This window comes from Pleurodeles waltl, chromosome 11, assembly GCF_031143425.1.
Source record: "Pleurodeles waltl isolate 20211129_DDA chromosome 11, aPleWal1.hap1.20221129, whole genome shotgun sequence".
Lineage (NCBI taxonomy): Eukaryota > Metazoa > Chordata > Amphibia > Caudata > Salamandridae > Pleurodeles > Pleurodeles waltl.
The window spans coordinates 527363827-527376468 of record NC_090450.1 but is presented as its reverse complement, the minus strand read 5'-3'; the positions used below and the strand labels follow the sequence as shown (position 1 = coordinate 527376468).

At 43.8% G+C, this 12642-nt stretch overlaps 1 protein-coding gene across 1 annotated transcript in view; it reads left to right on the top strand.

Moving 5' to 3' along the window:
* The window catches only part of TRPC1 (transient receptor potential cation channel subfamily C member 1), a 230879-nt gene that overhangs the window by 113964 nt on the left and 104273 nt on the right, over window positions 1–12642 (top strand). Inside the window, exon 7 of the mRNA XM_069213913.1 lies at window positions 300–636. Coding sequence (XP_069070014.1) covers window positions 300–636 — 337 coding nt within the window. The remainder of the gene's footprint in view (window positions 1–299; window positions 637–12642) is intronic.

Here is a 12642-nt window from a genome sequence, read left to right as displayed (position 1 = left end):
TTATCGCATGTGTACACACACATCATTACACATGTGTGTGCCTACAAAATAACAGGGCTGCTGCTTTTTTCCTTTTTTTCCCCCACAGCATTGCCAAAAAGCATTGACAAAGACCTTTTGACTTTGCCAATACTTGTTGTTTTCTAGTCACCACACAAACAAGATAACACTTTCATTTTATTTTTGCACTCTTGGTTATTTTTTTTTTTATGGTAGTTTGATTCTAGTAGGGAACTTCACAGAAAAAAATGTTAGCTTCTAAAAAACTATTTTAAATAAATCCAATTTTTTTGTTTCAGTTTGTTTCCCAGTCCAACTGCCAACAGTTTCTCAACACTGTTTGGTTTGGCCAGATGGCAGCCTACAGACGCAAGCACACCTGTAAGAAGATTTTGATTGTTCTGACGGTTGGCCTCTTCTGGCCAGTGCTGTCCCTCTGCTACTTGGTGGCTCCCAAATCCCGGCTTGGACGAATCATTCACACGCCGTTCATGAAGTTCATAATTCATGGGGCCTCGTACTTCACGTTCCTACTGTTACTAAATCTGTACTCCGTGGTTTATAACGAAGACAAGAAGAACACCATGGGGCCTGCCCTGGAGCGGATAGACTTCCTCCTCATCATGTGGCTGATTGGTAAGTTGAGATCCTGAAGGATCCTGAAGTAAAATTCCAAACCTGTAACAGTATGAACTTTATCATATTTCCTAAGGGTACTGTTTGATGCAGCAATGGAACTAGTATTTTTGTTTTCTCTAATTAGACAAAAATAGAACATTAATTGATGGTGTGTCAAAACAGCACCGAGCACCACAAAGTGTCAGCAGAACGTGCATCCTTGACAACATGTAATATATGGGATAAAGTATGTCTGCTGTTCATGATAAGGATACCTCAAGCAGTGGTTAATTTGTACATAAAAACGTGCCGGTGCCCAAAGCCCTCCTCTTAAACATGCGGCTTCTGCAATTAAATGCGAGAACACATAATACTGAGGCGGCGTACTCCTGAAGCCATCTCGGGGCTCTTCAATCCATATAAAGCCACTCCTTGCCTCCTCAGCTCACTCTAGCAGCTTTCTACTTTCGCCCTTTGTGACGCTTTTTCATTTTTCCCTTCCTCCAGCTTTCCCATATGTGTCTTTTGCTCGCAGCAAATGCTTTAGGGAGAAGAATAAGCCCCGGCCCTCAAAAATAAGTGCCGGTGCTCAGCACCAGAAACAACAAGCTCAAATTAAGCACTGACCTCAAGTCACCAAGGAGTTCCATGACCAAATAGACGAATGAAGCTGAAATATTGCTGCATGAATTGCTCATACAAAATGGTCTGATGATGTTGACCCGGAATCCGACTAATATATATTGAACCCACCTAAACACCTCACCAATGGTCACCTTCCAAAGTTTTGGCAAGCAAGCAATAATTGTTGTACAGATGTTATTTATTGTCATAAATTGACTTAGACTTCTCCCTTGTGTGATAAGACAGAGACTGAACATAGAGATCTGACAAACTTTGACAAGTTATTGTGGGCTTACCGAGAATTTACAGAGGCTTACAACCCCCCCATTTCTTACCACTGGTTGGCTTTATTGTCACTGTCATTTGGTTTGTTCTTATTTGATGACTTTACTTGTCCCGTCAGTCATTACTGGCATCTTAAAATAATGGTGTGTTTGTGGTCTATTTGTTTGTCCAGGTGTTAATCCCTGTGCTCCTAAATGGTGTATGTAAAAAAAATTTAAGTTGGGGAATTTAGTAGTGTGTGATGGGAAGATATGTGCCTTGCAGGGTAGCACATTCTTTAAGCATTTCTTGAAGGGTGCCCTTGTGTTTGTTTTTATGTAGGGGGATTCTTTGCCTAGTTCTGTAGTTAAACCATGGAACTCATTATGTTAATTTTTCTTTTTTGCAAATGTTAAATGCTTTTCTACGTTATTTGTAAAACATGTTATATATGGCTGTACAATTGTTCCTCCTCCACTTTTTGAAGTTATTCCTATAAAGCCGGATCAAATTCTTTACTAAAATTGATTTGCTCTTAGGGTGACATGTGTGAGGGGAAACATTTGTTAAAAGGCAAGGAGTCCCATAATCCATTGTGATCCCTCTTAAAGACCATGCATATAGATTGTGTGGCATCCTAGTTTGGCATCCAACAGTGATCTTAATGGCGTGCCTGTGACAGCCTTTATCCATGTAACCCATCTTTATCCTTTTTCCTTTGACTAATTCACATATCACTTTTCTGGTATTGGTGCCTGACATTCACAAAATCAAGATCTGCTTAGTTTTTTTTTTAGGGGGGGAGGGGGACTTTTTGGTGATTGTATAAGTTTCATGATGTTTCCCGTTCCCAACAAATGCAAAAATTGGTTTTCTGAAGCACAATAAGTTGTGCCCTTGGAGTAGGAAGGTTTTGTGCCTGAAGTATGAACATCAGAGTCAAAAGGAAATGAGTGTTTCATGGCTGTTATTCTTCATAGCTATTATAGGTACAGATGATACTACTTTGTGTTGTCCCAAGTTACAGTCTCTTATTTGGGAAACTTGCCTGTGAACATAGAATGGTTGAAACCAGTAATGCAAACTCTTAGATGTCTGCTAGATCTTGGTCCATTTGAACAGAGACATCCACTTAGTCTGCTTACTTCCTCTGGGCTTATAGCATTGTTGAGAACTTACGATTTTTTTTTACTTTCATTGTTGTTCTTATGAAACTTCTGTTCTGTCAAGAGGGATGAATATCTGAATGACATTAACACGTTGTTGCGCAACATGCGTATGTAAAATGTCTCTGCTCAAAATGCACTTTGGGTGTGTGTCTGTTTTCCCTTATTTGGGTAGTTAGCTGTTCAATGAAGAGTGCAAACAGCAGTGAAGAAAAGAAACAGCTTTGTCAAATTGAGAAACTGATTAGGGATTGCCTAAGTAGCTAGTTTCTAACTCTTTTGGAATCTATTGTTTTCTGCTTGTATTGTATGTAGTGACTTTGGCATGGCACACAATGTGTGTGCCATGTCATGTTTTCACTCAGGGCTTTCACCCTGACACGCAGTCTGTGATGGCAGGCTGAGTGCAATTTGTGTGTGGGTCCCTTAGGGTGGCATAAGATATGCTGCAGCCCTTAGGGACCCTCTATAGTACCCATGCCCAAGGTACCAGGGGTAACATTTACTAGGGACTTACAGAGGTGCTAAAGTTCTGTTCCAATTGTGAAACAATCGGACATTCTTTGTTTTAAGGAAAGAGCACTGGCACTGAGGTCTGATTAGCAGGCCTCAGTGCACTGTCAGAGTTGAAAACCAGCAGAAGTTCTTAAAGGGGGGCAAAAAGTGTGTGGGGGAATGGCATCTGCAGTGAAGCCCAGTTTCCCACACAACACTCCCCCACCCCCCCCCCCAGCCAACACACCTAGGAGACCCAGCTCCCATCTGGGAGAGTTTTCCTAGTGTGTCAGGCAAAGAATAGTAAGGAAACTGGCTATGTTATTGCACGGCCCACTCTGCCTCACATCCTCCTGTCAAGGCCACAGCCCCTGGGCAGTTGACCTATACCAACAGTAATAGGGCACATTTTTAAATGAACTAGATCTGTTTCACTTTTAATTGTTTTCTCCTGGTTAGAGATATCCACCTCTGCTAACCCTATCCCAGACAGGACAATATCCAGCTTACCCACAGAGGTTACACATAACTGGAGTAACCCCACCATGACCAGCAGGGTCAAGGGGCCTAGCCTGCTTTTAGACATGGGGTCACACCACCACACCAAGGACAGTGCAGCCATGAAGGCTAATAGCCAGCATAGGCGCCTGACAGCTCTCAGTACCCAGAACGGGTTAGGAAATAGGCTTCTTTGGAAAAGGGGGTCCTTTGGCTTTTTTGAGTGGGGGTTACTACTTCTTGTAGCAAACACCCTTTTTCAAGTCTTCTGTTTACTGAGGGGCCACAAACTCCTGCTGAACAGTTCTGACATTTTGTGGGGCAGGTAAGGCTTCACCAGTGCCAACTTTGGAGTTCTTCCTTACTGGATCATAATCTTCATGGAAGACTGGAACGTTTTCTAAAATTTGCCTACCTTTCCTACACTTCTTCCTTCTTCCTCCTGCCTTTTGTCTGGGGTCTACTGTTAATAACTGTAGGTTCAGCACCTCCAGAAACCTTAGGAGAGTGCTGACACTGATCCAGTACCTCTTTTGAGATCAGGCAAGCCCCTAGGCGGCCATTTCCAAGGAGACAATCAAGGTGCGGTCTGGACTGAGAACCTCCCTCTGCCAACTAAAAGTCCCAGCTATCTTTAAAGGTACTAAAGCCACAGGCCTTACAGTAACCTCCCCTGGGACAGCCCTTACTATCCTAGTCTCTCCTGGTAAATACTGGTCTGTGGATAGCAACTTGTCATACACAATGGTGTGACTGGCACAAGTATCCCTCACAGCAGTGATTTGGATTCCATTCACCTGGAGGTGATGGAAGTGTCTGCTTCGCTCTGAAATCAGCAACTCACCTTCTGGGTCTACTTTCCAGTCAAAGGCTAAAAGGATATCCTCATTTGAAGAGCAATCCTCCAAGGTTACACTGACAACCCCAGTGCCTACCTTTTTCCTTGGACAAGCTGAGTCCCCTCAGTAGTGCCCCACCTGCTGATAATCAAAGCAGGGCCTACCTCCTAAGACTTTTTTTTAGCTTAGGGTCCCCACTACTCTGTTTACCATGAGAGATGGGGTGGGATGCACTATTCTCTTTTGTAGGGGCCTGGGTCCCTGAAGGAATGTCTTTGGAGGACTTACCACCTCCTTCTTTTCCCTTCTGTGGGCCTAACCCTCCTTTCTTGGGATCTCTCCTGGATTCTTTTTGGGTATCCTAGTCCTACCCATCCATCAGCTTTCTTAGTCAGTTCTCTGGGAGCAGAAAGCTGTGTGTCTACTAGACGTTGATGTAACTTTTCTGATGTACAGTTTGACAAAATGTGCTCTTTATAATCAAATTGTAGAGCCTTTCATAGTCATGCACCTGGTTACCTTTTAACCAGCCACCTAGGGCCTCATTAACAAGGCCTTTGTGCCACCATTGTATTTTTTTTTTTTATACAACAGTGGCGCAAGCAGTGCTCTACACTGCTCCACATTTACACACTGAAGCATTTGGCCCCTTTTGCAGTTTATAAAGCCTTGCATCACATGATACCTGTGCCAGGTATAATGTATGCAAGGTAGGCATTCCCACTGGAAAATCCACGCAAAACTGACACAGTGAAATTTACAACATTTTACTGCGTCATTCTGCAACTTCACTGCGTCAGAATTTTACTGCCTGCACAGAGCAGGCGTAAAACAGACGCAGAGCTTTTCTCAATGGGGGCCTCCTGGCATTGATGGAGTAGTGTAATGTTTCTACGCTAATCCAGCAATGCGTGGGTTTAGCACCACAATGTGTAAGAATTTCTAATGCATCTGTGAAAACGTGTGCCATGTAGCTCTGTATTGAAAATACAGTGAATCTATGGTGTTGTTAGGTGGTCGTAGGGCAGGCAAGAAGTCTGACACATCGGAGCCGATTTGTAAGATTCTTGAAAATAAGGCCCCTACTGTCTTGACTGAGAAGCCAACAAAATCTACTAAGGTCTGACTCGAGGTTTTGTGAGTCTCCCCAAACTTAATCCTGTACTCGTCAGTTGTGAATCCAGAGCCCTCAATCAGTGTGTCCTTTATGAGGTCATTGTATTCAGCATCTGTCCCACTAAGTGTCAGGAGTCTATCCCTGCACTTGTCTGAGTACAGCTCCCAGAGTAGAGAGCCCCAGTATTTCTAGTGTAACCTCCTCATTCTACATGGCCTCTCAAAGGCAGTAGACCACGTGGTTAAGTCATCACCCTCAACATATTTAGGGACAATACCTTTGGGTATTTTCGGTTAGGTTTATCAGCGGATACTATTAAGCATTTATTGCACACAGTCAGCAAGCGAGACACACACTCAATAAAGAAATCTGACACCAATTTATAACAATAGCCCAGATTTTTATATGAATTTAGATACCAAGGCCATCGGAATCAGGTATGTACTTTTTGAGATATGAATATTTATAGATTTCAAAAGTTCAAACAATGCAAAGTCTGGAGTGGTGATGTTTGAGTTCAACATTATGCTGTGGGCCCACTTCTAACGAACGTTCTTAATATTGTTTCAACTGTAGGTCCCCCGAAGACGTGGTCACATGCTGTAATTGTACCTATTTTTTAAAAGGGCTCTAAGGATGATCCTCATTGCTACTGCCCCCATCTCTTTAATCAATTCAACGAATAAAATCATGGGGTGTATCTTACTGGAGCACCTACAGTCCTGGGCCAGTAATCACAATGTCCTTTCGGAAGTACAGTTTGGTTTACGACACAGCCGAGGTTCGGTGGAACACTTGCTCAATCTGTATCTTCTAATCGGTAAATATATTGTGGCCCAGAAGGGCAAGCTGTACTTGGCCTTTATGGACTTGAGCTCTGCTTTTGACTCAGTCAATAGGGCCAAGCTGTGGAGCATCTTGTCTGACATGGGATGGATCAGTATGTCATCAATTTCCTCACAGACCTTCACAATGAAGTTACTTCCAGTAAGAGGTATGGAAGGGTAAAAGGGGGGAGGGGACGACTACAACTGGTTTTAACCTGGCAAGAGGGGTGCGCCAGGACTCCATCTTGGCACCATTTCTTTTTTCAGCATATATTAATGGCCTGGAGGCAGATCTTCTGAATCGTAGTGTACCAACCTTAGTTTATGCTGATGACACTTTCCTCATAGCCAGGACTGCTATTGTGCTACATTGCCTGCTGGACCACTTTGACAAGTTCATGGAGGGCCTAGACTGGAAGACGAGCAAGCTAAGACACATTTCATGATTTTTGGTGCCAAGAGTAATGATAACACTGTTTTTACAGTTAATGGTAGCAAAGTTAGTTCTGTCCCGACGTGCTCTTATCTGGGCATTCTTTTTGATAAATGCCTGAAGTAGGGCCCCTTAAAAACCTACAGAGCCGCTGCCTTTTTCCAAGGCCGTGGGGGAAGTTTTTAGCTTCCCCAGTAGACTAGGCAGTAAGTCTGTTAGGGAACTTGTGACCATATACATAGCCAGGTGCTGTGCTATTGCTTTCCAGGGGACCGGGGTATGGGGATTAATGATCAAGCTGGTCTAGGAAGAATTGAGAGTGGCTTCATCAAAAGGTTACTCTCTGTGCCTCAAAGCACTAGCTTCTTCATCTGCCACTAGGAGGTGGGACTAGGATATATTAAAGATTTTATCAAATTGCAAATCCGGGCTCCTGTGGATAAGGATTTGGACAAGGAGTCAAACCTCATTCAGTCGGGCTGTTCCCAATGATTGCTTAAAACTTGACAGATCCTTAAGCATCATATGGATCAAGTATATTCACAGCACCTGTCTTATTCTAGACCGTGAAGATCTTTTTCGCTCGACGAGTAGCTTTAAGGCAAGCTCTCTAAATTCTTTAAAAAATGGGCTTCTGGCTCACTGACTGGAACTTAGAGTGAAGAATGAAGTACATAAGCCAGCTGTCTAGGCGTACATGGGTATTTCCAATGATACTAGTATTGCACAGTATTTAGTGTGGGGGATTAGTGAGTGTCACAAAATTTTGCTCATTAGATTTAGGTGAAGCACGGTGCACTTTTTGGCCACCTTCCCCTTACAGGGTCCCTACTTTCCAACTTTACCAGCTTGCCTCTGTGATGACCATTCTGCACAAAGCACACTGCATTTAATTTTTTTCTGCAGGTTTTATTTTGCCTTTAGAAAGCGCCACATTTTACTTTTTCCCAAAGCAGGTAAATATACAGTACTGTAGACCTGCCTTGGCCCTTTTGCAAACATTGCCTTCCGTTAAGATCTATTTCCTAGTGGCCACTTATATACAATGTGCCATCAAACAGAGAGATACTTTAGTTAGGTAAATTTTCTGCTTTTTACTTATCCGTCTGTGATTTTCACTATGCATGGCTTTATTGACTTTATATGTTTGATCCGGTTTTTTTTAAAAACGTTTTTTATTGTTGTTTTCGTATATAATACAGCAAATTGGAACAACATTTTGCTTACCCCTCACGTAATCCATCAACTATAATGGTCACATAATAACAATAGTACCTTAATTCTCTCCCCTCCCCCGTCGGTATTTCTCAGTAAGGGTTCCTCTTCTCTGACCTGCGTTGTGTGTGGAGTGTGTAACTTTCCTGTCCCATCCTCTCTCATCTACTGAGCCCCCTTTCGTCTCAATGGAGTTGTCCTGACTTCATCCCATCTACCGTCCCTCGTTCTAACGCCACAGTTGGTCCTTGGGCAGCTATTGAGCTATCCCATTTCCCCCATATCTTCCCGTATTTATTTTCATTGCCTCTATCTCTGTATATTTCTTTTTCCAGTATGTGGCATCTATCCATGCCCTCTTTCCATTCATCATGGCTTGGTGCTGTCCCAGATCCCCATCTCCTAGCTATGTCCCTTTTTGCAATCATACATCCTAAGTTGATCAATAGTTTTTGATATCTTGTGTGTTCGGCGTGGCCCCATACCCCCAGTATCATTGACTCTGGTATCATTTCCTTGCTAGTCTCTGTCACACGCTCCAGGGTCTCCCTCACTTCCTCCCAGAACTTGACGGCCCGGGGGCTGGCCCACAGCGTGTGATAAAATGTTCCCTCCCGCCAGCATTCCCGTAGATATTTGTTGTTTGCTGCCCTCCCTATCTTAAAGAGCAGAGATCTTGTATAGTATATTCTATGTAGTATTTTAATTTGTATTAACTTGAGGGTTGCTGGAATAGCCACTTCCGCCAGAAAGAGCAAAGCCTCCGCCCAGTCCTCTTCTTCTAAATCTTTACAGTCTCTTTTCCATCGTTCGCATAGAGTAGACAAAGTACCATAAATTTGTGATATTCATTTCTTTTGTATCCTCCCCTCTAAACATCTCATTTCTAATGGGGCGTTTTCCTGTGTCTCTTCTTCTGTGGGAATGCTGTGTTTCAGGCCCGCCTGTAGGCAGGCGTATTGTAGCCATTGTGTGTCTGACATTTGGTATTCGTTTTGAAGATGCGAAAAGGGTGCCACCCTGTTTCCGTCCCATATGTCAGCTAAATACGTTATCCCAATGTTATCCCAGCCTTTATAGCCCTTTAAGGAATTTATCTTGGGTAGCCTGTTTCCTTCCAACAAAGGTGTTTTGGGAGTCAGACGTGTGGCCGATCCCATCTCTTTGGTAAGTCGTGTCCAAGTTTGTATGACCGTTTTTGTTGCAGGGCTAAATGCAGGGCTCAGTCTGCCCCCATACAGCCAGTGTAGGTAACTATGCTTATACATCATTTCCCTGTCTCCTCTAAACGCCGGGTCACCTTGTGGAGCAAAGGCCCAATGGTTTATTATGCTGAGTTGTGTCTCCTCATAGTATTTCTGGATATTTGGCACGGCAATGCCCCCCTCTTATTTTGGTCTTTGTAAAGTGTGCAGTTTAATTCTGGGTTGCCCTCCTGACCATAGTAGTGTGCGTAGTAGGGAGTCAGCCTGGTGTAAGAATGTTTCTGGGATTAGGTATGGGGGGTGGTGTAGAATATATAGGAAGCGAGGTAATGCTACCATCTTAAAGAGTGCTGCCCTTCCCATCAATGAGATCGGAAGGGCTTGCCAATGCTTAGTCTCCATTTCGAATCTCTGCAGTAGGGGCCTGAGATTAGTGATGTAGTATAAGTGGGGTTTGCCTGATATCCAGATTCCTAGGTATATAAATTTCTCCAGTTCCACTCTAACTGGTAACATTGTATGTTGTTCTATCTCCCATGTCCCCACGGAAACAGTAGTGATTTACCCCAGTTTATACCGAATCCTGACACCTCACCAAAAGCTCGGAATATGTCTCCCAGATGGCCCATTGAGGATGGTGTCTGAGTCAAATACAATAGTTGTCGTCCGCATAGAGCAAGATCAGATCCTCCTCATCGCTATTTGTTGGCCATCCTCTTATCAATGGATCTGTCCTCATCCAGTTAGATAGCCCCTCGATTGCCAACGCAAATAGCATCATTGATAGAGGACACCCCTGCCTAATCCCTCTGTGAAGGTCAAATTCCTGCGATGTGTATCCATTTATCCTCATTTTTGCTGTTGGTCTTTTGTATAGTAGCTCTACCCATTTTCGAAATCTGGGGCCAAACTGCATCTTGGCCATAATGCCGAACATATATTTCCATTCTACTGAGTCAAATGTTTATTGGCATCTAAGGAAAGGATTGCTTTTCCTTTAGTCGAATGTGTTATTAGGGCTAGATTATTATGGAGCCTTCGGAGATTTAGGGCTGTAGAACGTCCCGGTTTAAACCCCGTTTGGTCTGGATGACCAGGGTCGCCATCACCCCGCTCAGTCTGATTGCCAGCGTCTTCTCCAGTATTTTGGCATCGCCGTTTAATAACAAGATCGGGCGGTAAGAATCCCCTCGGTCTCTGGGTTTGTTTTGTTTGGGTAGTAGGATGATCGTCGCTGTTCTCATGTCAGGTGGAAGTTCCCTGATTTCAACAGCGTGATGCAATGCCGCATGTAGGTGTGTTAACTGCCCCTTCCCGAGTTTCTGGAAAAACTCTGCGGGAAGTCCATTAGGCCCCGGTGATTTCCCTTTCTGTAGTTGAACCACCGCTGCTAACATTTCTTACTCAGTGATCTCCTCCTCGAGATCTGCAGTTTGTTGCGGGGATAGACATGTCATGAGGCAATTGTTTAGGAAGCTATCTATTTCTGTCTCTGGAACTGTTATGCGGGATTTATAAAAATCCTCCATTTGGGCTGCCAATTCTTCCATCATTTCCTTTGGATCCCTAATTAGTTTCCCTTCAGCTGTCCAAATTTCCCTGATGTGGGAATCACTTTGTTCCTTCGTTCCCAACCATGCCAACAGTTTACCTGCTTTATTTCCAGCCTCATATAGCCGTTTGCTTTGTAGTAGGTATTGTTTGACTTGCCTCATCCAGAGTTACTATATTGTATTCCTCTCTTGTTTGATTCATCTGTTTTTTAATGTCTTGTGTTGGGTGTGTTGCGTATCTCCGTTCCAAAGCTATGAGTTCTGTTTGTAGTGTTACCAGTCTTTTCTCTCTATGCCGTCTTTCTCCTATTTTTCCTGATATTATCTCTCCTCTGATAGTGGCTTTATAGGCCTCCCATAGGACTATCAGGCTTTGTACCGATTCCTTATTGTTGGTGAAGTAGTACTGAGTGACTTGCTCTAAGTCCTCGACCACCTTCGTATTTTGTAATCGCCATGTTTGCATTCGCTATTCTTTTTCTGGTGGTCGGGGGCCCAGAGACACCTCATCTGTTGTTGGGCATGCTCGCTAATTCCCCTAGCCTGGTATTCTATCATTTTAATTCTCAACAGCATGTCCGCAGTGGTCAGAAAGTAGTCCAATCGTGAGTGCGTATCATGGACGGCTGAATAGTATGAGTATCCTTTTTCTTGCCCATGGAGAAATCTCCACGCATTACATACACCCATTGCCTGCGTAAAGCCCTCCAGTTTCCCCCTAATGGAACATCCTGCCCTTGATGTACTAGCTGTATCCAACTCTGTATTCATCACCATGTTTAAATCACCTCCCAACAGGATTGATGCTGGTGGAGATGTTGTGAGTATTGTACCAATTTTTTGGAGTATCCCTCCTTGCAGACCCGGGGGTAGCTATACATTAACTAGTAGTATAAGCATATTTTTATATGTCCCCAGTACCACTATGTAACAGCCGTGTGGGTCTTCCCACGTGCGTGTAGTATGGAACGGGAGGCCTTTTCTAATAAGTATCATGGACCCTCTAGATCTGGATATAAACTGTGTGTGTCCCAGTAGATGTGTTTCTTGCATAAATATTATATCTAAGTTTACCTAGATATGGCTTTATGTATGAGGCTTCTTTTATGTTTGTTTCCTAGTTCGTATATGTTCCATGTGAGGATGGGCAATTTCTCAGTACCCATGGTAGTAGTGTTATCGATGATAGTCTATTGTTTGTTTTAAGGGGAATGTTCTCTTGTGGTTTCCCCATATCCTTTGTACTGACTTCAAGTTTGTGTTCCCCCCTTTGTATGAAGTAATCTGTAAACCTTTCCCACCAACTACCCCCCCACCCTACCTTACCGTGCTGTGATTGTAGAACAAACCACCCCCTCAATTCACTGTATGTGTTTACCGGAACCCCTGATTGGAGATCCTCGTCCCCCATTGTGTATCTTTCAGAGGCGTGGATTCTTGCCAATGTCATAGTTTGTCTGTCATTTTTCATTGTTCATGTTCTGCCCTCCTGTCTCCCATGGGTGTATGAGGAGAAGGCAGGACTAGACACAGGGGTCCCAAAGGTCTTCCTGATGCCCCTCCTGACTCCCCTTTTGGTTGTTTTCTCTGGGCTGTGGCTCTAGGATATGCTGATCAGTGGTTGCAAAAGTATCTGTTAGCCCAGCATGTCTGCTGTCATTGGGGTCACCTGAGGTGGTGGCTCTGTCTCAAATTCTGTTCCCGACCCCGAATGCTCTGTTCCGGTTCCACCAGTGTCCTTCTCTGATTCCCTCCAGCTGTCGCTCAGTTGTATCTCTGTTGTCCCCC